This window comes from Arachis hypogaea, chromosome 9, assembly GCF_003086295.3.
Source record: "Arachis hypogaea cultivar Tifrunner chromosome 9, arahy.Tifrunner.gnm2.J5K5, whole genome shotgun sequence".
In the NCBI taxonomy this organism is placed as follows: domain Eukaryota; kingdom Viridiplantae; phylum Streptophyta; class Magnoliopsida; order Fabales; family Fabaceae; genus Arachis; species Arachis hypogaea.
The window spans coordinates 23,701,343-23,727,540 of NC_092044.1; the positions used below are offsets into that span (position 1 = coordinate 23,701,343).

Here is a 26,198-nt window from a genome sequence, read left to right on the forward strand (position 1 = left end):
GGAAAGTGGTTTGAATTTGAATGGTGAGGTAGGTGGGGTTTTATGAAGGATGGATGTGAGTGGTGAAGAGAAAGATGGGATTTGATAGGTGAAGGGTTTTTGGGGAAGAGGTGTTGAAGTGATTGGTGAATGGGTGAAGAAGAGAGAGAGGGTGGTAGGGTAGGTGGGGATCCTGTGGGGTCCACAGATCCTGAGGTGTCAAGGAAAAGTCATCCCTGCACCAAATGGCTAACAAAATCACGTTTTAGCCATTTCTGGCGTTAAACGCCGGGCTGGTGCCCATTTCTGGCGTTTAACGCCAGCTTCTTGCCCCTTTCTGGCGTTTAACGCCAGTCTGGTGCCCCTTTCTGGCGTTAAACGCCCAGAATGGTGCCAGACTGGGCGTTAAACGCCCAACAGCTAACCTCACTGGCGTTTAAACGCCAGTGGGTGCGTCCTCCAGGGTGTGCTATTTTTCTTCCTGTTTTTCATTCTGTTTTTGCTTTTTTCATTGATTTTGTGACTCCTCATGATCATCAACCTATAAAAAAGAGAAAATAACAAAATAAAATAGATAAAATATAACATTGGGTTGCCTCCCAACAAGCGCTTCTTTAATGTCAGTAGCTTGACAGAGGACTCTCATGGAGCCTCACAGATACTCAGAGCCATGTTGGAACCTCCCAACACCAAACTTAGAGTTTGAATGTGGGGGTTCAACACCAAACTTAGAGTTTGGTTGTGGCCTCCCAACACCAAACTTAGAGTTTGACTGTGGGGGCTCTGTTTGGCTCTGTTTTGAGAGAAGCTCTTCATGCTTCCTCTCCATGATGACAGAGGGGTATCCTTGGGCCTTAAACACCAAGGATTCTTCATTCACTTGAATGATCAACTCTCCTCTATCAACATCAATCACAGCCTTTGCTGTGGCTAGGAATGGTCTGCCAAGGATGATGGATTCATCCATGCACTTCCCAGTCTCTAGGACTATGAAATCAGTAGGGATGTAATGGTCTTCAACTTTAACCAGAACATCCTCTATAAGTCCATGGGCTTGTTTTCTTGAGTTGTCTGCCATCTCTAGTGAGATTCTTGCAGCTTGTACCTCAGAGATCCCTAACTTCTCCATTACAGAGAGAGGCATGAGGTTTACACTTGACCCTAAGTCACACAAGGCCTTCTTGAAGGTCATGGTGCCTATGGTACAAGGTATTGAAAACTTCCCAGGATCCTGTCTCTTTTGAGGCAGTTTCTGCCTAGACAAGCCATCCAGTTCTTTGGTGAGCAAAGGGGGTTCATCCTCCCAAGTCTCATTTCCAAATAACTTGTCATTCAGCTTCATGATTGCTCCAAGGTATTTAGCAACTTGCTCTTCAGTGACATACTCATCCTCTTCAGAGGAAGAATACTCATCAGAGCTCATGAATGTCAGAAGTAAGTCCAATGGAATCTCTATGGTCTCAGTTTGAGCCTCAGATTCCCATGGTTCCTCATTGGGGAACTCATTGGAGGCCAGTGGACGTCCAGTGAGGCCTTCCTCAGTGGCGTTCACTGCCTCTTCTTCCTCCCAAAATTCGGCCATGTTGATGACCTTGCACTCTCCTTTTGGATTTTCTTCTGTATTGCTTGGGAGAGTACTAGGAGGGAGTTCAGTAATTTTCTTGCTCAGCTGACCCACTTGTCCTTCCAAATTTCTGATGGAAGACCTTGTTTCAGTCATGAAACTTTGAGTGGTTTTGATTAGATCAGAGACAATGGTTGCTAAGTCAGAGTTATTCTGCTTAGAACTCTCTGTCTGTTGCTGAGAAGATGATGGAAAAGGCTTGCTATTGCTAAACCTGTTTCTTCCACCATTATTATTATTGAAACCTTGTTGAGGTCTCTGTTGATCCTTCCATGAGAAATTTGGATGATTCCTCCATGAAGGATTATAGGTGTTTCCATAGGGTTCTCCCATGTAATTCACCTCTTCTATTGAAGGGTTCTCAGGATCATAAGCTTCTTCCTCAGATGAAGCTTCCTTAGTACTGCTTGGTGCATTTTGCATTCCAGACAGACTTTGAGAAATCATATTGACTTGTTGAGTCAATATTTTGTTCTGAGCCAATATGGCATTCAGAGTGTCAATCTCAAGAACTCCTTTCTTCTGACTAGTCCCATTGTTCACAGGATTCCTTTCAGAAGTATACATGAATTGGTTATTTGCAACCATTTCAATCAGTTCTTGAGCTTCAGTAGGCGTCTTCTTCAGATGAAGAGATCCTCCAGAAGAGCTATCCAAAGACATCTTGGATAGTTCATAGAGACCATCATAGAAAATACCTATGATGCTCCATTCAGAAAGCATATCAGAAGGACACTTTCTGATTAATTGTTTGTATCTTTCCCAAGCTTCATAGAGGGATTCTCCTTCCTTCTGTCTGAAGGTTTGGACTTCCACTCTAAGCTTACTCAATTTTTGAGGTGGAAAGAACTTTGCCAAGAAGGCATTGACTAGCTTTTCCCAAGAGTCCAGGCTTTCTTTAGGTTGAGAGTCCAACCATGTTCTAGCTCTGTCTCTTACAGCAAAAGGGAATAGCATAAGTCTGTAGACCTCAGGGTCAACCCCATTAGTCTTGACAGTGTCACAGATTTGCAAGAATTCAGCTAAGAACTGATGAGGATCTTCCAATGGAAGTCCATGAAACTTGCAATTCTGTTGCATTAGAGAAACTAATTGAGGCTTAAGCTCAAAGTTGTTTGCTCTAATGGCAGGGATAGAGATGCTTCTCCCATAGAAGTCGGGAGTAGGTGCAGTAAAGTCACCCAGCACCTTCCTTGCATTGTTGGCATTGTTGTTTTCGGCTGCCATGTGTTCTTCTTCTTTGAAGAATTCGGTCAGGTCCTCTAAAGAGAGTTGTGTTTTGGCTTCTCTTAGCTTTCTCTTCAAAGTCCTTTCAGGTTCAGGATCAGCTTCAACAAGAATGCTTTTGTCTTTGCTCCTGCTCATAAGAAAGAGAAGAGAACAAGAAAATGTGGAACCCTCTATGTCACAGTATAGAGATTCCTTAAAGTGTCAGAGGAAAAGAAGAGTAGAAGACAGAAGTAGGAAATTCGAACTTATCAAAGAAGATGGAGTTCGAATTTTGCATTAAGGGATAGTGTTAGTCCATAAATAGAAGGATGTGAAAAGGAGGGAAGTATTTTTCAAAAATTAAGTAAGAAATTTTGAAAACATTTTTGAAAACACTACTTGATTTTCGAAAATGAAAGTGGAAAAGAAATCAAGTGATTTTTGAAAAAGATTTTAAAATTAGAAATAAAAAAGATTTGATTGAAAAATATTTTGAAAAAGATGTGGTTAAGAAAATATGATTAGTTTTAAAAAAAGATGTGATTGAGAATGATTTGAAAAACATTTTTAAAAAGATTTGATTTTGAAAATTAAAAACTTGACTAACAAGAAAAGATATGATTCAAACATTAAACCTCTCTCAATAGAAAAGGCAACATACTAGAAATGTTGAATCAAATCATTAATTGATAGTAAGTATCTTTGAAAATAGAAAGAGATTGATTTTGAAAAAGATTTGATTTTGAAAAACTTTGAAAACTTGAAAAAATTTGATTTGAAAACAAAATCTTCCCCCTTTAGCCATCCTGGCGTTAAACGCCCAGAATGGTGCACATTCTGGCGTTTAACGCCCAAAACTATACCCTTTTGGGCGTTAAACGCCCAACCAGGTACCCTGGCTGGCGTTTAAACGCCAGTCTGTCCTTCTTCACTGGGCGTTTTGAACGCCCAGCTTTTTTTGTGCAATTCCTCTGCTGTATGTTCTGAATCTTCAATTCTCTGTATTATTGACTTGAGAAGACACAAATTAAAAATATTTTTGGATTTTTAAAAATAAGGAAAAATCAAAATACAACTAAAATCAAATAGCAATGCATGCAAGACACCAAACTTAGCAGTTTGTATACTACTGACACTAATGAGAATGCATATGAGACACACAAACACTCAAGTCAAGAGAATTCAAAGATCAAAGTAAGAAATCATCAAGAACATCTTGAAGATCACTAAGACACATGAATGAATGCATGCAACTGACACCAAACTTAAGATGAGACACTAGACTCAAACAAGAATTTTTTGGATTTTATGATTTTTTTGATTTTTTTGTGTTTTTCGAAAATTAAGTGGAAAAAAGGTATCAAAATTCTCAATGAGAATTCCAGGAATCATGCAATGTTTAGTCTAAGACTCCGGTCCAGGAATTAGACATGGCTTCATAGCCAGCCAAGCTCTCAAAGAAAGCTTCGGTCCAAAACACTAGACATGGCCAATGGCCACCCAAGCCTTAGCAGATCACTGCTCCAAAAGCAAGATTGATAAAGATCAACAAGCTCTTGTGATGATAAGTTGAAACCTCGGTCCAATGAGATTAGACATGGCTTCTCAGCCAGCCAGACTTCAACAAATCATCATGAAACTCTAGAATTCATCTTCAAGAATTTCGAAAAAAAATAACTACCTAATCTAAGCAACAAGATGAACCTTCAGTTGTCCAAACTTAACAATCCTTGGCACTGATGTTACCAAAAGCTTGCTCAAAACTTGAACAAACCCCGGCAACGGCGCCAAAAACTTGGTGCGCGAAATTGTGAACAATACTTTTCACAACTCTCATAATCCCCGGTCATGAACCCCAAAAACTTGGTAGCTCAGTACCATGGCATTACACAACTTCGCACAACTAACCAGCAAGTGCACTGGGTCGTCCAAGTAATAAACCTTACGCGAGTAAGGGTCGATCCCACGGAGATTGTTAGTATGAAGCAAGCTTTGGTCATCTTGTAAATCTTAGTCAGGCAGTCAGGCAGACTCAAATGGATATGGTGATGAACGAAAATAACACAAAGGTAAAGATAGAGATACTTATGTAATTCATTGGTAGGAACTTCAGATAAGCGCATGGAGATGCTTCCCTTCTGTCTCTCTGCTTTCCTACTGTCTTCATCCAATCCTTCTTACTCCTTTCCATGGCAAGCTTGTGTAGGGTTTCACCGTTGTCAATGGCTACCTCCCATCCTCTCAGTGAAAACGATTGCCAATGCTCTGTCACAGCATGCGGAATTCAGCTGTTGGTTCTCGGTCAGGCCGGAATAGAATCCATCGATTCTTTTGCGTCTGTCACTAACGCCCCGCCTGCTAGGAGTTTGAAGCAAGTCACAGTCATTCAATCATTGAATCCTACTCAGAATACCACTGACAAGGTTAGACCTTCCGGATTCTCTTGAATGCCGCCATCAATTCTAGCCTATACCACGAAGACTCTGATCTCACGGAATGGTTGGCTCGTTTGTCAGACGAGCACTCGGTTGTCAGGCGATCAACCATGCATCATGCAATCAGGAATCCAAGAGATATTCACCCAATCGAAGATAGAACGGAGGTGGTTGTCAGTCACACGTTCATAGGTGAGAATAATGATGAGTGTCACAAATCATCACATTCATCAAGTTGAAGAACAAGTGATATCTTAGAACAAGACCAAGTGGAATTGAATGGAAGAACAATAGTAATTGCATTAATACTCGAGGTACAGCAGAGCTCCACACCTTAATCTATGGTGTGTAGAAGCTCCACCGTTGAAAATACATAAGAACAAGGTCTAGGCATGGCCGAATGGCCAGCCTCCCAATGATCTAAGATAGCATAAAAATGAATATAGCTACCAAAGTCTCTATCATGATCTAAGAACTAGATGTCCAAAGATGAAAATACAATAGTAAAAGGTCCTACTTATAGAGAACTAGTAGCCTAGGGTGTACAGAGATGAGTAAATGACATAAAAATCCCACTTGGTGTGTGCTTGGGCTGAGCAATGAAGCATTTTCGTGTAGAGACTCTTCTTGGAGTTAAACGCCAGCTTTAGTGCCAGTTTGGGCGTTTAACTCCCATTTGGGTGCCAGTTCCGGCGTTTAACGCTGGAAATCTTGAAGGTGACTTTGAACGCCGGTTTGGGCCATCAAATCTTGGGCAAAGTATGGACTATCATATATTGCTGGAAAGCCCAGGATGTCTACTTTCCAATGCCGTTGAGAGCGCGCCAATTGGGCTTCTGTAGCTCCAGAAAATCCACTTCGAGTGCAGGGAGGTCAGAATCCAACAGCATCTGCAGTCCTTTTTAGTCTCTGAATCAGATTTTTGCTCAGGTCCCTCAATTTCAGCCAGAAAATACCTGAAATCACAGAAAAACACACAAACTCATAGTAAAGTCCAGAAAAGTGAATTTTAACTAAAAACTAATAAAAATATACTAAAAACTAACTAGATCATACTAAAAACATACTAAAAATAATGCCAAAAAGCGTACAAATTATCCACTCATCAGTGTGCAGCATCCTGGGCGTTCAGAAAAACGCCCAGTGATAAAGGATTTTTGGCGTTTAACGCCAGCCAAGGCACCTGGCTGGGCGTTAAACGCCCAAAAGGGGCACCAAATGGGCGTTAAACGCCAGAATGGGTGCCATTCTGGGCGTTTAACGCCAGTAAGGTGGGGGGACCACAACTTTGTTTTCAAATCAGATTTTTTCAAACTTTCCTTTTCTTACCCATATTTTTCTACAAAAATACATTTCAATTTCTCATCATTCACTTTCAAATTTTCAAATATCTAAAATCACTCTTCAAATCTCTCAAATCATTCCCAAATTTTGTTCAAAAAATTCACCCTTTTCTCAATTTCTTTCCATATCTTCTCAAATTTCTCTTTTGTTTTCGAAAAAGCTCCCCTCCCCACCTTATAAATACACGTTTGGATCCCTCTTTCCACCACACCATTCGAATTTCCTCTTCCTCTCTCTCTCCCTTCTTTCTTTTCTTTTGCTTGAGGACAAGCAAACCTCTAAGTTTGGTGTGCTTTTCCGTGATCACTAAGCCAAGATTCATTAAGATCATGGCTCCTAAGGGAAAACAAACCAATTTAAGAGGAAAGAAAGAGAATAATCCAAAGAATCTTTGGAACCAAGAGAAGTTCTTAACCAAAGAACATGAAGACCATTATCACAAAATAATGGGTCTGAGGTCAGTGATCCCGGAAGTTAAATTTGATCTGAAAGAAGATGAATATCCGGGGATCCAAGAGCAAATTCGAAACAGAGGATGGAAAGTTCTAACCAATCCTGAAATAAAGGTTGGAAGGAACATGGTTCAGGAATTCTACTCTAATCTGTGGCTAACAGATAAGCAGAGAATGACTGAAACTGCTTACCATACCTACAGAACCATGGTCAGAGGGAAAGTTATGTACTTCCATCTGGACAAAATAAGAGAAATCTTCAAACTACCTCAACTGCAAGATGATCCTGATTCCTTCAATAGGAGGATGGTGAGAGCAGATAAAGGGTTGAATCAAGTTCTAGAGGACATATGCCTCCCTGGAACTAAGTGGATAACCAATTCAAAGGGTATCCCAAACCAACTCAAGAGGGGAGACCTCAAACCAATTGCAAGAGGTTGGCTAGACTTTATTGGGCGTTCCATATTGCCCACTAGCAACCGTTCTGAGGTCACCATCAAGAGAGCAGTGATGATTCATTGCATTATGCTTGGAAAAGAAGTGGAGGTTCATCATGTGATTGCTTGTGAGATCTACACAATTGCAAATAAGAATTCCACTGAAGCCAAATTGGCTTACCCAAGCTTGATCTCCTTGCTCTGTAAAGAGGCTGGGGTGAAGATGGGAGTAGATGAGTTCATACCCATTGAACACCCAATCACCAAGAAGTCAATGGAAGGACAAATGCAAGACAACTCTATCAAGAGGAGGGCACAGGAATTCCTCCCTGAATTCCCAAGAATTGACTACTGGACCAGCCTAGAAGCATCTATCACCAAGTTGCAAGAGACTATGGAGCAACTGAAGGAAGAACAGCAGAATCAGAACTGCATGCTCTGCAAATTGCTGAAGGAACAAGAGAAGCAGGGCATGAACTCCAAGAGTTGAAACGCCAAAAGCTCTCCTCTCAAGCTGAGGGAGCATCCACTTCTCAAAATCAAGGTTGTTGAGTCCTAACTCTGTGAAAACCTCTATCATTAGGAGCCTATGTTTTTGCGTTTTTTTCTTTTGTTTTCTATTTTTATTTTTTTTATTTTTTAGTCTCATCTTATATTTATCTTTGAGTCTTGTTCTTAATTCATAATTAATAAAATTGAAATTTTATGCCTTAAAGATATGAATGTCCTATGAATCCATCACCTCTCTTAAATGAAAAATGCTTTAATCACAAAAGAACAAGAAGTACAGGATTTCAAAATTTATCCTTGAAACTAGTTGAATTAGTTTGATGTGGTGACAATAATTTTTGTTTTCTGAATGAATGCTTGAATAGTGCATATGTCTCTTGAATTTGTTGTTTTGAGAATGTTAGAAATTGTTGGCTCTTGAAAGAATGAGGAAAAAGAGAACTGTTATTGAGGATCTAAAAAATCATTAGATTGATTCTTGAAGCAAGAAAAAGCAGTGGATACAAAAAAAAAATAATCGAAAAAAAAAGAAAAAGAGAGAAAGAAAGAGAAAGAAAAAGCAAGAAATAAAGTTGTGATCCAAGGCAAAAAGAGTGTGCTTAAGAACCCTGGACACTTCTAATTGGGGACTCTAGCAAAGCTGGGTCACAATCTGAAAAGGTTCACCCAATTATGTGTCTGTGGCATGTATGTATCCGGTGGTAATACTGGAAAACAGAGTGCTTTGGGCCACAGCCAAGACTCATACACTAGCTATGTTCAAGAATCATTATACTTAACTAGGAGAATCAATAACACTATCTGAGTTCTGAGTTCTTATAGATGCCAATCATTCTGAACTTCAAAGGATAGTGTGAGATGCCAAAACTGTTCGGAGGCAAAAAGCTACTAGTCCCGCTCATCTAATTGGAGCTATGTTTCCTTGATATTTTGGGAGTCTATAGTATATTCTCTTCTTTTTATCCTATTTTGATTTTCAGTTGCTTGGGGACAAGCAACAATTTAAGTTTGGTGTTGTGATGAGCGGATAATTTATACGCTTTTTGGCATTGTTTTTAGTGTGTTTTTAGTATAATCTAGTTAGTTTTTAGTATATTTTTAGTAGTTTTTAGTTAAAATTCACTTTTCTGGACTTTACTATGAGTTTGTGTGTTTTTCTGTGATTTCAGGTATTTTCTGGCTGAAATTGAGGGTCCTGAGCAAAAATCTGATTCAGAGACTGGAAAGGACTGCAGATGCTGTTGGATTCTGACCTCCCTGCACTCGAAGTGGATTTTATGGAGCTACAGAAGCCCAATTGGCGCGCTCTCAACGGCGTTGGAAAGTAGACATCCTGGGCTTTCCAGCAATATATGATAGTCCATACTTTGCCCAAGATTTGATGGCCCAAACCGGCGTGGCAAATCAGCCTCAGAAATTCCAGCGTTTAACGCTGGAACTGGCATAAAACTTGGAGTTAAACGCCCAAACTGGCATAAAAGCTGGCGTTTAACTCCAGAAAAGGTCTCTACATGAAAATGCTTCATTGCTCAGCCCAAGCACACACCAAGTGGACCCAGAAGTGGATTTTTACGTCATTTACTCATTTCTGTATACCCTAGGCTACTAGTTTACTATTAATAGGATCTTTTGACATTGTATCAGTACCTCATGACACTTTACACGTTTTCTTTGTGTATCTTCCACGGCATGAGTCTCTAAACCCCATGGTTGGGGGTGAGGAGCTCTGCTGTGTCTTGATGGATTAATGCAATTACTACTGTTTCTCACTCAATCATGCTTGCTTCCATTCTAAGATAATACTTGTTCTTAACCCGGATGAATGTGATGATCCGTGACAATCATCATCATTCTCAACTATGAACGTGTGCCTGACAACCACCTCCGTTCTACCTTAGATTAAGTAGTTATCTCTTGGATTCTTTAACCGGAATCTTCGTGGTATAAGCTAGAACTGATGGTGGCATTCAAGAGAATCCGGAAGGTCTAAACCTTGTCTGTGGTATTCTGAGTAGGATTCGATGATTGGATGACTGTGACGTGCTTCAAACTCCTAGCAGGCGGGGCGTTAGTGACAGACGCAAAAGAATCATTGGATTCTATTCCGGCCTGACCGAGAACCGACAGATGATTAGGCATGCTGTGACAGAGCATAGGAACATTTTCACTGAGAGGATGGGAGGTAGCCATTGACAACGGTGAAACCCTACATACAGCTTGCCATGGAAGGAGCCTTGCGTGTTTGAAGAAGAAGACAGTAGGAAAGCAGAGATTCAGAAGATGGAGCATCTCCAAAACCTCAGCCTATTCCCCATTACTGCAAAACAAGTAACCATTTCATGTTCTTTTGCTTTTCACAATCAATCCTGATAATTTCTGATATCCTGACTAAGATTTACAAGATAACCATAGCTTGCTTCAAGCCGACAATCTCCGTGGGATCGACCCTTGCTCACGCAAGGTATTACTTGGACGACCCAGTGCACTTGCTGGTTAGTTGTGCGGAGTTGCAAAGGTGTGATTGCAATTTCGTGCACCAATAACCGTGCTAGCTCCTCAAGGGTGTAAGTCATCCGAATGGGCAAAAAGTGAGCTGACTTCGTTAGTCGGTCCACAATCACCCAAATAGCATCAAAACCAGCCCTAGTCCTTGGCAATCCCGACACAAAGTCCATTGCAATACTTTCCCACTTCCATTGTGGAATCTCTAAAGGTTGCAACATCTCGGAAGGTATTTGATGTTCAATCTTTACCTTTTGACAAGTTAAGCACTTTGATACATATTCCGCCACATCATTCTTCATATTCGGCCACCAAAACATCGCCTTTAAATCATGGTACATCTTAGTACTTCCCGGGTGAATGGAGAATCCGCTTTTGTGTGCCTCCTTTAGAATATCTTGTCTCAAAGTGCCAACATCCGGCACAATGATCCTACCTTTGAATCTCCATAACCCATATTTTTCTTCCGACACTCTCCACCGTTTTCCTTGCTCAATAGCCGGTAACACCTTCCATAACGCTTCATCATTTTGATGAGCCTTTAGGAGTTCGGACTTAAAATCACTTGAGATCTCTAATCGGCTCAAACACAAAGTTCCGGATACTTCTCGAGCACCAATTTTCAAACTCTCAAATCCCTTGAGCAACTTCTCCTCTTGAAGCATCATCCAAGCCGCATATAATGACTTTCGACTTAAAGCATCCGCCACTATGTTCGCCTTTCCCGGATGGTAATGCAACTCAAAGTCGTAGTCCTTCAACAATTCCATCCACCTTCTCTGCCTCATATTAAGCTCTTTCTGATCAAAGAGGTACTTCAAGCTCTTATGATCAGAGAAAACTTGGAACTTAACCCCATAGAGGTAATGCCTCCACACCTTCAAGGCAAACACAACCGCAGCAAGTTCCAAATCGTGCGTAGGGTAACTAACTTCGTGAGGTCTCAACTGTCGTGAGGCATACGCCACCACATTATGATGCTGCATCAGCACGCACCCTAAACCCTTCAATGAGGCATCACAATACACCTCAAATGGCTCGTTCGGCTCAGGTAACACTAACACAGGTGCAGTGGTCAACTTTTTCTTCAATGTCTGAAAGCTCTCCTCGCACTTAGGAGTCCAAACAAACGGAGTGTCTTTGCGGGTTAACTTTGTCATTGGCAAAGCTATCTGTGAAAAGCCCTTGATGAACCTTCGGTAATAGCCAGCTAAACCCAGAAAACTTCTTATCTCCGTCACGGTGGTTGGTTGCTTCCAATCCATCACAGCCTCCACCTTAGTTGGATCTACGGCTATTCCCTTCTTACTCACCACATGGCCCAAAAACTTCACCTCACTCTTCCAAAACTCACACTTAGACAGTTTTGCATAAAGTTTCTTCTCCTTTAGAATCTGCAACACGGTCCTCAAGTGTTCTGCATGCTCTTCTTCAGTCTTGGAATAAATCAGTATGTCATCAATGAAGACAACAACGAATTTATCCAAAAACGGACGGAAAACTCTATTCATGTAGTCCATAAACACTGCAGGAGAGTTCGTCAACCCGAAAGACATTACAGTGTACTCGTAATGACCATAACGAGTCCTGAAAGCGGTCTTAGGGATATCCTCACCCCTCACCCTTATCTGGTGATAACCGGATCGCAAATCGATCTTGGAGAAAACTCCAGCTCCTTGTAACTGATCCATGAGATCATCAATTCTCGGCAATGGGTACTTATTCTTTATTGTAACCTTGTTCAACTGCCTGTAATCCACACAGAGCCGCATACTCCCATCCTTCTTCTTCACCAGTAACACTGGAGCACCCCACGGAGAGACACTTGGTCGTATAAAATTCTTTCCCAACAAATCCTCTAACTGAGACTTTAGCTCGTTCATCTCTAACGGTGACATCCTATAAGGAGCACTTGAGATTGGTCCCACCCCAGGCACCAATTCAATCGCAAACTCAAGCTCTCAGTTAGGTGGAAACTCATCAATATCATCAGGAAACACTTCCGGAAACTCACACACAACCGGAATCTGTTCCAACCTTTGATCATCACCCGAAACGCCCGCGGTTAACAACATGATACCCTGACATTCGGTTCCGAAACAGTTCACCATCATCGAATTCAAGTAATAATTATTCACCACGACCGGCCCTTCAGTATCTTCCGGCATAAAGTACACCGACTTTGTAGAACAATCTAACAGAACATGGTTCTTAGATAACCAGTCCAATCCCAAGATAAGATCAAGACCGATCATCGGCAAGCAGACTAAATTATGAACAAAATCACGCTGCTTGAACCTAAAGGAAACTTCCGGGCATCCTAGCCTAGTTACCATGGCTTCATGGGTAGCATTGTACACTCTTAGATCATAACCTAAAGTTACAATCTTCAGTCCTAACTCATGGGCTTTCTCAAATGCAATGAATGAATGGTGATGCTCCCGAATCAAATAAAGCATTTAAAGTTTGACCAGCCAGTTCACAGTTACCTCTAATGAGTGTCTCAGATCCCTCAGCTCCTACAGCTGAAGTGGTGAACACCCGACCAGTCTGTTGTGCTTTCCTAGCACCTTGTTTCTGCTTCTCAGGACAATTTGCGGCTTTATGCCCCGCCTTTCCACAAGTGTAGCACAAACCCCATCCGGCCTTGCATGGTATTCCCGGATGGTGACTTCCACACCTAGTACAAGCTTGATCATTCTGAGGCTGCTTCCCATACCTTTTTCCTTGGGAGTTGTTGTTGTTGTTGGGCCTCCTAAAAGAGCTTCCCCTCTTGAAAGACGGACCTCTAGGTACAAAGCTCTTCCCTCGGTTCTGTGGGAATGATCCCTTTTGACTCCCTTTCTCAGCGGTTGCCCTCTTCACATACTCTTCAGCAACCCTACACTTGTTTACCAACTCGGAGAAAGTCCTAATCTCCATTGGTCCCACTGAACTGAAAATATCACTCCGGAGTCCTCCTTCATACTTAACACACTTCCATTCCTCATATTCCACCGGAGTCCCTTGGCACATACGAGAGAACCTGAACAGCTCCTCAAACTTGTCAGTATACTCTGATATGGACATAGTACCCTGCTTCAGCTGTAACAATTCAAGTTCCTTAGCCGTCCTAGCAGACGTCGGAAAGTACTTCTTATAGAACCCCTCTTGGAAAACATTCCAAGTGATATAGTCATCACCCTGCTGCAGAAGACGTCGGATACCTTGCCACCAATGCGACGCTTCACCTGTGAGCATATAGGTAGCAAACTCGACACGCTGTCCTTCAGGTACCACTTGTGCTTGCAGTGCTCGCTCTATAGCCTGAAACCATGTATCAGCCTCAGTCGGACTAGTAGTTCCCTTGAACTTAGGTGGATTGACCTTCAAAAAGTTTGCCAGTGTCATCGGGCCCTGAACTCCACCTCGATCATTACCATGGTTGTTCATCTGTTGACCAAGAGCCTCAGCAGTGGCTTGCATAGCAGCAGCCATGTTCTCCAACGCAGTCATAAAGTTCACCGGGTCATTAGGGTTATTCTCCGATGCACGAGCATTCGTACGACCTCTCGCACTACCTCTACCGCGTCCAGAGGTGCCATCTGGTTCCTATACACACCAAACAATCGATATTAAGTTGATCAGTCTCAATATCGGAAGTCTAGTGCTTCAAAGTCCCAAATGCATGCTCATGAATGTTTATGCCAATTATATCAAGCAGATATACTAATAGCACATAACACACACACAGAGAATGCACAAAAGCATAGTTAGTCCATCCCTCAGGCTCTACAGGAACGAACTGCTCTGATACCATAATGTAACACCCTACCATACAGAGTCTTATGCTTAAGTCATAATTCAGATATGGCAAGGTATTACGACCTCTAAAATAAAAATTTAGTACGTATAGTAGTATGAATGATTGATTATAACTAGGAGCCTTTGTAGAAAAGGGGTAAACAAAAACCGCAACTCAAAAGTGCAACACTCCGATCGATAACGTAACGAACAAAGATAACCAACGCGTGATTATATATATATACAAAGAAGTGTCAAAAACAGGAATATCAAAACTCAAGATCCGGCTGCGAAGATAACCGGTCCGAGCATAGCAATATATACATATGATAGAAATAAGGAAAACCCCAAAGGAAACCCAAAGGGACACCAATACATAAAACCTATTCTCCAAAATCTCCCATAAGGGGAGTCATCACAGTTTGTATTATTTAATGGAGATAAAAGTATCTAAGCAAAACATATAAACCAAAACATAAACCCCAAGAACAAGGAATCTTCGCAAATCTAGAAGTCTCCAGCGTGCCTCAGCGGGAAACCGTACGTCCTGCATCTGAAAACCACAAAATCCGCATGGGTGAGAACCAGAGGTCCCCAGCATGGTAACAGCTTCCACATATATAATACATAATAATGGAGGAAAGCCAAAGGCAATCCTAGAACTTCCTCCAGAAAATATCAAAGCTTATAAGCAAGCTAAACCATAAAGGGCATCTGACTAAAGATACTTCAGTCTAACTAATACTTCCCTTTCCAATTCCTTCAAACCTTCCAACCACCAGCAGGAGTATAATGTAGCAAACACAGTTATATCAAGCAAGAAATATACAATTAGGAACAAGTAAGGAATTTAGACAATTAGCAAATAATGTGCAGTCAAATAGGCAATCTCAAACAATTCATATAGTATGCATATGATGAATGCCTATCCCTAGTGGCTGATGATATCATCTTGTCGGTTATAAAGCCAACCCGACAAGTCCTGGTCGCTAACCATTGGACTGTCCCTCTGTCACGCATCCCCAGCTCGAGTTATACTCGTTATAAACTTGATCATAATCATGATCTATATCCATCACCCTCACTGGTGAATATTTACGGGGGCGAGCTCATCCGGGTCTTTCACAGTGCCCGGCCACACTTATGACATAGGGTCAACAGAGTATCAAGTCTCAACCTGGAGCACGTGGTGGCTAGCCACTGCTACTACCCAGGGAAACTCGTATCTCAGATAGTGGAAGTGCAAATCACCATTATCAATAATTCAGCATAAACATGCATGAATTCTCATCCATGGATCAACATCCATATCAGCCATCCGGCTCACGGTTCAGTCCAGGACCAGCCAATATTCATATCATACACAGCCATTCTGGCTCACGGTTAAATCCATAACCAGCCCATTGGCATCACGGTTAAATCCATAACCAGCCATCTCATTAACAAATACGGCCTTTCGGCTCATGGCATAACAAGCACTTCCACCACCATCCTCCGCATCTCACATAATCATGCTTGATCCTCAATGATCATTCATTTTCTCCTTGCTTCACTCGCAAGTTACAACATTCACTAGCCTTTCTTCTCATAGCTAGACATATCATAATGATTTAAAATATAAGTGGTGAGGTCGGAGACTTAGAAGTATGAAATTTGGCTTTTAAAACTCAAAAATCAACTTTGGGATGAAAACAGGGCCACGCGCACGCGCACTCCACGCGCACGCGTGAACGGCCTCAAAAACTTATCGACGTGCAAGCGTCATGCACGCTAACGCGTGGATTAAACATTTGCCAATCGACGCGCACGCGTCAACCACGCGTACGCGTGGGTGTTCTCGTGCCCCAGGCACAACACTAGCACAGTTCTAGCATAACTCTCTGAAAAATGGCTAGGCATTGGATGCAGCACCATCGGCGCGCCCGCGCACATCACGCGCACGCGTGGATGGCATTTTCGGAAAGAACGGCGTGCACGCGCCAAGTGCGCCCACGCGCATGGGGTCATTCTACTAAAAATTTTCTAAGTTAAAAGCTGCAGAATTCACCAATTTAAACCCCAATCTTCCAACGGACATAACTTCCTCATTTTAAATCATTTTTCACCCGTTCTTCGAACGGCATGGACATCCCGGATCCAATTTCATTTCTAAACAGATTTGGCACAAAACAGAGATCCGTAGTCCAAGTTATGTCCCGTCAAAGTATGCCCAAAAACCATGTTTTTCATAAAAACCACAAAGTGCCATTTTCAAACATGTCATTTTCAACTATTTTCATAACCAATCAAAACATGCCATTTTCATCCCTTTTCTTTGAAATCAATCAAAATATATCAATTTCAACATCAAGCCTCCTCAACTCACACATTGAGATTTTACCACAATATATCAAAGTCACTATCTCATCATTTTAACCCACTTCACCCAAGTGGCTCAAACTCAAACATATTGACATATCATATACGCTTTCTCATGCCAATTATCAACAACACCAATTCCACTAAATCATCATTGTACACAATCAATTTCATACTCACCATCAACATGGTTCAACCCACAATTCAACCATAACCAATCATCAAGCATATATCACAACATGCATATTTCTCATACATCATACCACCAAGGCATCATTAATCATCATCACATATATGATCACATCATATATATCAATAATTCAACAACATCAACAATTCAATGCCTATCTTAGGGCCTCTAGCCTAAGTATTTCCCACCACATTACATATTAGATACGGGAAACCGAAACCATACCTTAGCCGATTTCCCAAGCTCAACCGAAGCACTTCCAAACCACTTATCCACAAGCTCTCAAGGCCTCAATACCTCCAAGAACAGATTTTTCACCACCAAATCCCTTTTTCAAGCTTTTCAAAATCACCAATCAAGCTCCAATATCCACACATACACAACCTAAGCCACAATCATCATACCCATACACAACATCTCAAAACCCAAACATCATAAAATCACAAATCACACTAGGGTTGAGAATCTTACCACACCCAAGGTCCAAAGAGACAAGATTAACCTTCTCCTTCAAGAGAGTTGGGTCCTATAACATCAAAGAACCCAAAATCTCAACATTTCACCCATGTAACTCGAAAATAAGGGCTGAGATTTCAAACAGCAACACGTGGCTTACCTCAAGATTGGTTGTATGGGTTTTGTAGAGCTCTCCGCGGTGAACGCGTGGCCGCAAACGGAGCGGCAATCGGAGCTCTAGATCAAAAGTTATGGTGGTTTGAAGATTAAGCAAAGGAGAGAACTTGAGAGAGTGTTCTTCTCCTCCCTCACTCTATTTCAGCTTGTGTGTGTAACAAATGAGGAGAGAGAGTGCTGAAAACTAGGGTTTTGGTTAAGTTATGTTGGGCCAAGGGCCCACTTTAGGTCCAATTGGCCCGGTTTGGCCCGTTCGGTCCAATTTTGGTCCGAATTCTATAAAATTGGTACCGAAATTCTCGTCTCAATCTCCTCTATCACATTTAGCCATAAAAATCACATTTTAGGCTTTCTAGAATAAATTCTCATTTATGGGTTAATTAACCGTTAATTAACCGGGTTTTACATATATTAAAACTGAATTTTTCCTAGCTGATGAAAGTGAGGTGTCAATTCTTCATGAATTCATTTTTCCTCCAAAATGAAAGCATTGTTCTCTCTTCTAAATTTATTTTAGAAAAATATCATTGTTATAGTTATATTATAATTAGCATTTATTGAATAATGTATGATTATACTAATTTAGAAAAATATCTTTATTAAAATTATATAAAATCAATATTTAATGCATTATCAATTAATGAAAGTGAGGTGTCATCAATTTCTCATGAATTTATTTTTTCTCCAAAATAAAAGCACTATTCTCTCTTTTCATTTATTTTTAAAAATATATTTATTATAATTATATTACAATATTACAATTATATTACAATTAGCATTTAATGAATAATGTATGATTATACTAATAATTTAAAAAAATATCTTTATTATACTGATATAAGATTAATATTTAATACATTATTAAAATAATTATCAACTGAAAATATTTTTAATCATTTTAATTATATTGATACAATTCTAATTCTCATTTATTATGCAATAATTTTATTAGTAACAAGTTGTTATGTTAAATGGTGGCCCATTTATAATAATAATAATAACAATAATAATAATAATAATATTTAAATACTAAAATAATTGTCAAATATTGTTTACCTTACTTTAATTAGTTAACAAATTTAATTTTAGTTGCTATGTTTTGTTTTCTACATAATTATGTTAATTGTCAATAATTTTTTTATAATTATACATCAAATTAGCATTTAATACATAATTATGTTAATTGTCAATAATTTTAATTTTCAATCATTGTAATATAATTTTAAATTAACTGTAATTTCTGGCAAGTTAATATTAATATCTACCTTAAAAAACTAAAACAAAAATCTATGATTCTAATAATGATAAAAATGTATATGATATGATAATGGCTTATTCAATCATGGTAAATATATGATGTATAATTTGAATTATATAGTGTTTTTTTGTGGTTCGTGAGCCTAGATCTGAGAGTTAACTTATTTTTTTAATTTATTATTCTTCCTTGACTACTTTATAGAATAAGAATGTATTCTTTGTTTTTCTTCAAAGTTGATCCTTTTAAAATATAATTTATAATTTTTTATAGTATTTTTTATATATTCATTCTATTATATTATTCTTTTGATAATTTAATGATTGTTCTTACTCCAATTTATTCTTTTTATCTAATGTTCCAATACGATTTTGTTTTACCGCTGTGTTTTACCGCAACCGCTGTGTTTTACCGCAATCGTTTACAGTGTACCACATCCATCAAATGCAATCTCAAGTTGTATTTGACGCCGAGACGTTGTTTGGCTCACCAATCTTGGCGAGGTTAATAACCCAACTATGGTGAAAATAGCTAAGAACTCACCTTGGTTGGTTAAGGCAAGGATGTACCCCGTTACTCTCAAAAGAGTTTAGAGGAGATAAGCGCAAAACTTATAATATAAAAAGTGTTTATTTCTCAAGTTGCGTGATAAAAGGAATACATGGACTTATTTATAGTAAGTAGTAAGGGGAGGGGGAGCCTTTGAGTATTAGGCAATGTGGGACTAATTCATATGCATATTATAATATATACAAATTAGCAAATTTAATGCCAAATAAGCATATTTTCAATCATAGCACAAAATTAGGAAGGAAAATGTAAAATATGCAATTTCTATGAATAAATGTGAAAATAGTGGATAAAATCCATTCAATTTATTACAAAATAAACCGCAAAATAGCAGTTTACCAATCTGTCCACACTTAAACATTAGCATGTCCTCATGTAAGCTACCTACATGCATCTAAAAGCACATTCACGATTGAATTGAGTTACTTAAAAGAGTTCACAAAACTTGTAAGATAAGCAATAGTCAAATATGTACATATGGAAATGAGCCATTGAACCCTCACTGGATGTATATAAGCACTCTAATCACTCAAATGTTTGGGGTTAAACCACTCAAATCTCGTCTAATCATCCTTTCTAAAATTTTGTTTTTCATCTAACCAATCAACAATTATCTTGTGTACAAATGCAAATATCATGAGGACTTTTCAAGGTTGTAATGGGACTAAGGTAAGGGTAAGGATATATGTATGGCCAAGTGAGCTATCATATGAATCTTTGACTAACCTAAGTTCTCACCTAACACACACACACATTCTATACAATTCTAAAGTCAAGCCTAGCCATCCAAAATCTCACTTTGCATATTTTCACACACTCATGTATCAATTCTAATTCCATCACATAATGTATTGATTTTCTTATTGAATTTAACAATTTTCTCTTTTTCTTTTTTTTCTTTCTTTTCTCTTTTTTTTTCTATATATATGAAAGCATAATACATCAATACATATGATTTCTATAATTTCACATGAGTATACACCTAAATTCTAAATATTTGTCAATAAAAACAAAACACATTCTCATCAACCAAAGTTCTCACATTTTTTCACACTTAGTTGACACGCACTCACTATTTTAAGCTAATCAAAGATTCAAATAGGACGATTAATTGTTTTTCCACTTAAGGCTAGTGATGTGGTAATATAAATAACAAAAGGGGGTTAAAAAAGCTCAATGTAGCAAACAAAGGTAAATAAAATAGTAAGCTATTTGGGATAAGTGAGTTATAACCAAATGATAGCCTCAATCACATAAATGCATGAATATACACTAAATAATGGACATATAGATTAGAACAAACCAAAGATTGCAATCATAGAGAAGGAAGCACACAAGAACAAAAATCATGGTTAAATAATGTAACCATACAATTATACTAAAAAACTTACAGGTTGTGTGTTCTTAGCTCAAAAACCATATTCCAAACTATAATATATCATGCAAGTTTCAATAAGTTTTAACTCAAATCAATGTGAATCTTAATGCCTTTTTAAGAAAAAAAACATTCCTTGAAAATTTCATCAAATTAACCAACATTTATTATATTATATATATATACTAAATGAAATGTTGTGATTATAAAAAGCCAAAAAATTTTAGTTCACTCCCTATTTTCGATCAAACCAAATTCTCATATGCAAAAGGGTTAACTAAACTCAATAATTCACATTTTTCCAAATTGATCACAACTACTAAACCATATATATATATATATATATATATATATATATATATATATATATATATATATATATATATATATATATTGCATTTTGCACTTTGCACTTTGGCTTGTATATACTCTAGATTTTAGTTAGATTTGCATCTTTTAGTTTAGTGTGTGTATATATATATATATATATATATATTACTAAACTAAAAGATGCAAATCTAACTAAAATCTATAGTATATACAAGCCAAAGTGTAAAATGTGATAAACTCAAAAGTATCCAAAATAACTAATATATACAAAAGCTGAAAGTTCAATAAAGTAAAAATGTGCAAGTATTGAAAATAAAAACAAAATAAAGCAAAATAAAACAAAAGTCTGAAATGGTTCACCAAAATATAGACTCCGCCGATGATGGCGACCTCCCCACACTTAAAAGACAGCGTCGTCCTCGATGCTCCTCGATCAAGCTGGGTGAGAAGGGTCATCGCCCACTGGTCCACTATCACCTGTAGGTGTCTGTGATTCTGTCAAATGCTCAGACTGAGTCTCCTCATGCTGTGCCTCCTGCTGGTCCTCCTCCTCAGACTGCTCCGAGGGTGTGTCAGGCTCAGAGGAGATGTCAGTACGCCCAGAAGTCAGAATCAGCTTCAGATGTGCATAGCGTCGCCTGTCGCGACACTCCAACTGCTCATAGCGTTGCCGATTATGGCGCTCCATATGATCAATGCGCTCGAAAAGGCACTGCACAAGGTGGTAAACTGGCTGAGAAGTGGATGATGGTGCTGCTGTAGTAGGCGGTGCTGGAGGTGCTACTGATGATGTGGCCGCTTCAATGGGAGTAGTAGTATGTGGTCTGTGGCCTAGAGGTCCAAACCGCTTGCCGTGCGGAATAACCTTCTTGTAGTCGGCAATCGATGGTCTCTCATCCTGGGGATCCCAAGGCACCTTAGCTCGAGTAGCCATCTGAGTGATCAAATAAGGAAATGCTAAGGTGCCTCTGACATGCACTCAAGACATATACTTCTTGATGAGTCTTGGAAGGTATAGGTCCTTCCCTTCTATGGCACACCAAATAAGGATGATCATAGCTGCTGGCACCTCTGATTCGTGAGTGCTAGGCATGACGTAATTGCTCGGTATCTGTTGCCACAGCCTAGCCTCATCATTGAGATAATCAACCTTGATTCCCCGGGGAGTTTCCTTTGACTTTTCCATAGCCCACGGAACATCTGGATCAATGGCTATAGTATGTTGGATGGCATCCCAATCAAAACTCATAAATCTAATGGCTTTCACGGTCTTCTGAAAACCATTTGTATCATCTGTTTCAAGCCGGAAGTGGAGGATATCTTGTATTGCCTTCCCTGTGACCAAGATCTGCTTGTCCCTAAGCTGAACTATATCAAGGGTCATTTGATAATAATTGGAATAGAACTCCGGACCCATGAGGCGTTCACATTTGCCAGATCTCTATCCAGAAATACCCAACCTCTCTGTTCAATCTGATGTTCAGTATACTTCCTCAAATCAGTTGGTATTCTGAGCTTCCTTTCCAAGTAGAGTTTCCATTTTTTCACAAACACCGGAAACCTGAGTTCACAGTAAAGATTGGCAAATTTTACCTAGTCGTTAGCAGGCACAAGTTGATCAGCCTTTTCTTGATTAGAAAATTTCTTTTCACACCAAAATTCATCCGATAGAACAATGGATGACTGTCCTCTCTTCTTTTTACCGAAGCAGGCCTTAGCCTTGCCTTTCTCTTTCCTATCAGACATCTTGAAAAACAGAATTTCCAGGGTACAGATTATCAAATCAATGCAGAGAAATAGAAAGGCAAACAATATGTAAGCAAAACAAACAGAAGATAGGTAACAGAGGAGTTAAAGCTAAAGCATGAAGTGAGTCAAAAAGAGATAAATCCTTGGAATGAAAGAAAGGTAGGATTAAAAAAAATCAATCAGCAATCACAATCCAAGAATCTATACAATGAAATTCAGAATGTTTGTTTGTCAAGAAACAACAAGTATAATGCCTCGAAAGAAATTAAAAGAGTTAGTTTGAAAAGGGGGAAAGCTAAAAAGAAAAATTAGAAAGTCAATTAAGTCAAAAGATAGAGAAATGGGTAAAATTAGTGGCATGGTAGTGTAGTTCTTAACCAAAAGAAGTTCACAAAGTTTAAGAACAAGCAATCTCACATCCATGCATACAATGCAAATCATTGATGATGAAATATATAATGCACTATAAACACTAACAGAAGTGAAATCATCATCAATGGTGGTTGGTCACTAAATTTGCAAAAATTGGTGTGAAAGAAGTGGAAATGTGCACTTGGTGTAACTAAGAAGAGTACTGAAAACAATCACCATTTAGAAAGATTTACACCAGTGAAAAGCACCAATTAATACAAAAATAAAGAACCTCCATATAAGGAAACAAGTTTAAGTCAAATATAGAATTGAATGAAAGTCACTTCTTTGGTCAAAGATAGTGGAAATCGAATTTAAACCATGAAGAGGAAACAGTTTGACTAAGCTTGAAGGAATGAAAGCACAAAAGAGGTTCACATTGACTTGGTTAACTAATGACCTATTTGGCACAGAAATCCGATCAATTAGTGCCTTAATTCCGTCAATCACAAGTTCAAATAGAAAGGGAACCAAAAGGAACAGAAATGCAAACCCATCACCCCATGAATTGACTTTGGTTCAAACCAAATAAATCCCAATTCAAAAGTACTAAAGTCAATTCATGAGTGGAAGTTAAGAGTAAAACCGTTTTTAGAAAAAAATTTTGGGCAGCATTCCGGCAGTAAAATGAGCGTTCCGGATTAAACAATCAGCAACAAACTCAGTTCATATGAACTCAGAATAATTCAGACAAAATCAGCAACCATAATTTCATATTCAAACATGAGCAGCAATTTCAATCCATATGAACTTAGGATAGATTTAAACAAGAGTCAAACGCAATAAATTCACATGAATTGGGCATTATTAACCAAAACAGCATCCAATCAATCCGTAGCACAATGGCATGTAACAGCTAGCCGTAAACAAACTAAAAGCCAGGCAACATCATCATTTTACCAACGAAAGCCCAAAATAGCATCAATGTACATATCAATATCAGGGTATCACCATCAAAACAAGTCAAAACTCAGCTATCAGCAAGAGTGTAGCAGCAAACACAAACCAGGCAGCAAAACTCAATCAGGCTTAACCAATCCAGACCTACATCTACCACAAAATCAATTAACTACCTAACCACATGCAATCTATGCTAGCCTAATCAAATAGAAACTTAATTAACAACTAATACTAACATGGAAATTAATTAAAAGAAAATTAAAAACGGAAACAGGAATTAAAGCAGTAGAAACTGGGACCTGGGAAGATGAACAGGAAGAAAATAGAAAACTGAATGGAATGAGTGGTGGAAGAAGGAGTTGCCGGCCCAGTGTCGGCAGTAGCAGCGGCCCGCAGTAGTGACTGGCAGAAGCAGAAACAGGGTTCCCAGTTCTTGTCGCGAAGGTCACAGAGGAATATGAAATGGAGAAGAAGAGAAGAAGAGAAGAAGGAAGGTAGGTGGTTGTGGTTAGAGGGTGGGGGTCACCGTTAGCAATGGGCGGCCGCGGTGGGGCTAGTGGTTGCGGAGGGAAGAGACGGAGAAAGGGGGAGACGGACGGGAAGAGGGAGAGAGAGAGAGAGAGAAGAAGAAGAAGAAGAAGAAGGAAGAGAAGAGAAAAGGGGGGCAGAGAGGGTTGGTCGGCGGTGGCTAGGGGTCGCTGTAACTGAGTGGTGAATGCTTCAATGGAGGGAAGAAGGAGAAGAGAAGGAGACGTTGGAGGGAAGAAGAGAAAGGGCACGCGAATGGGTTAGGGTTCTCGCGTCCGGGGGTTAATGAATTTGAATTCAGGCGGTGTTTGGTTTGAGAGACATAAACACTGAGACATAAATATAGTGGTACACAATAATATATGTTTGTTGTTTAGTTTGGTAAGATATAGATTTTTTGAAGATACGGATGGACACGGAGACACTAAATTTGTGTACCTCCAATTTGGTAAGATACTGAGACACAACTTATGAGACACTAATATTTTACTCTTTTACCTTTATTAAAATTTTAAAATTTGTCATCTTATCTCCTTGAACCGTTCTTTTTTCTCTTTCTCTTTTAGATTCTACAACTAAATTTATCTTTTATTTTCTTCAAGAAAAAAATTGTACATTTAATTTTTTATTTATTTAAATTTTGATTAATCTTTGATAAATTCTAAACTTTAGTTTTCTATTTTTTTCAGAACAAATTTATATATTTAATATTTGAATGATAATTTAAGATGATATTAAAAGAAATAAAAATTCAATGGTGATGACATGCAATATTTAGGGTAATGGATGTACAGTAATAATAGTAAAACTTGTGGTTGAATGAAGGGTAATTCAGTCTTTTTCAAATATGTGTGTCTTGTTCTTTATTTTTACCAAACACAATACATAGACATAAATATTTTATGTCTATGTCTTTAATGTCTATGTCTTTGTGTCTATATCTCATCATTATACATCAACCAAACGGAGCCTCGGTGAACATAGGGGTGATGCGTATGCGTCCATAACGCGTGCATGTGGGGTGGTTTTGTGCGAAACACACAGTTTCATCACGCTGGTTGCACAACTCTCTGGAACATGTATTTGGGAAGCATTTTGGTACAACGCGTGCGCGTCGGTCACGCCCATGCGAGAAATGCTTGAAATGAAAATGACGCGTACGCGTCGGCGACGAGCACGCGTGGGTTGGGCTGTGCGCCTAGCACCCCTCCCACATGATTCCAGTGCAACTCTCTGTTCATTGTACTAGGGAGCACCAACCTTCTCATGACGCGTGCGCGTCATTGACTCTTACGCGTCGGATGCAATTTTTTTATATAAACGGACAAATTACCAAAGTAAAGCCAAACTTTATTAAATAAGTGAAAACTAAATAAACCCAACTAAAATAATGAATTCAATTTATTACCAACATAAATAAAAGAGAAAATAGGAAGAATTTACTATGGTGGGGTGTCTCCCACCAAGCACTTTTAGTTAAAGTCCTTAAGTTGGATATTTGGTGAGCTCCTTATCATGATGGCTTATGCTTGAAATCATCTTGAAATTTCCACCAATGCTTGGACTTACAATAAACTCCAACATTTTCAAGTGAATTCACCAAGTCTTGATGAAGTCCTTTACA

At 39.1% G+C, this 26,198-nt stretch overlaps 1 protein-coding gene and 1 non-coding gene across 3 annotated transcripts; one reads left to right on the forward strand and one right to left on the reverse strand.

Moving 5' to 3' along the window:
- The first annotated feature begins 2,320 nt into the window (after positions 1 to 2,320).
- LOC112713939 (small nucleolar RNA R71) lies at positions 2,321 to 2,428 on the forward strand. The gene has a single exon (XR_003158899.1). It is a non-coding gene; the product is annotated as a small nucleolar RNA R71 (small nucleolar RNA).
- Positions 2,429 to 21,231: 18,803 nt separating this feature from the next.
- Positions 21,232 to 24,831, reverse strand: LOC112710706 (uncharacterized). 2 transcript variants are annotated; one of them, XM_025763080.3, is made up of 2 exons: positions 24,346 to 24,831; positions 21,232 to 22,547 (listed from the first exon to the last, which is right to left on the reverse strand). In XM_025763080.3, exon 2 carries the CDS (start codon positions 21,918 to 21,920, stop codon positions 21,420 to 21,422), a length of 501 nt encoding a protein of 166 aa, XP_025618865.1. In that variant the 5' UTR covers positions 21,921 to 22,547; positions 24,346 to 24,831; the 3' UTR covers positions 21,232 to 21,419. The 2 variants fall into 2 exon arrangements, with proteins under 2 accessions (XP_025618865.1, XP_025618863.1); XM_025763078.3 differs by having other exon boundaries at positions 21,232 to 22,732.
- Between the last annotated feature and the right edge of the window lie 1,367 nt (positions 24,832 to 26,198).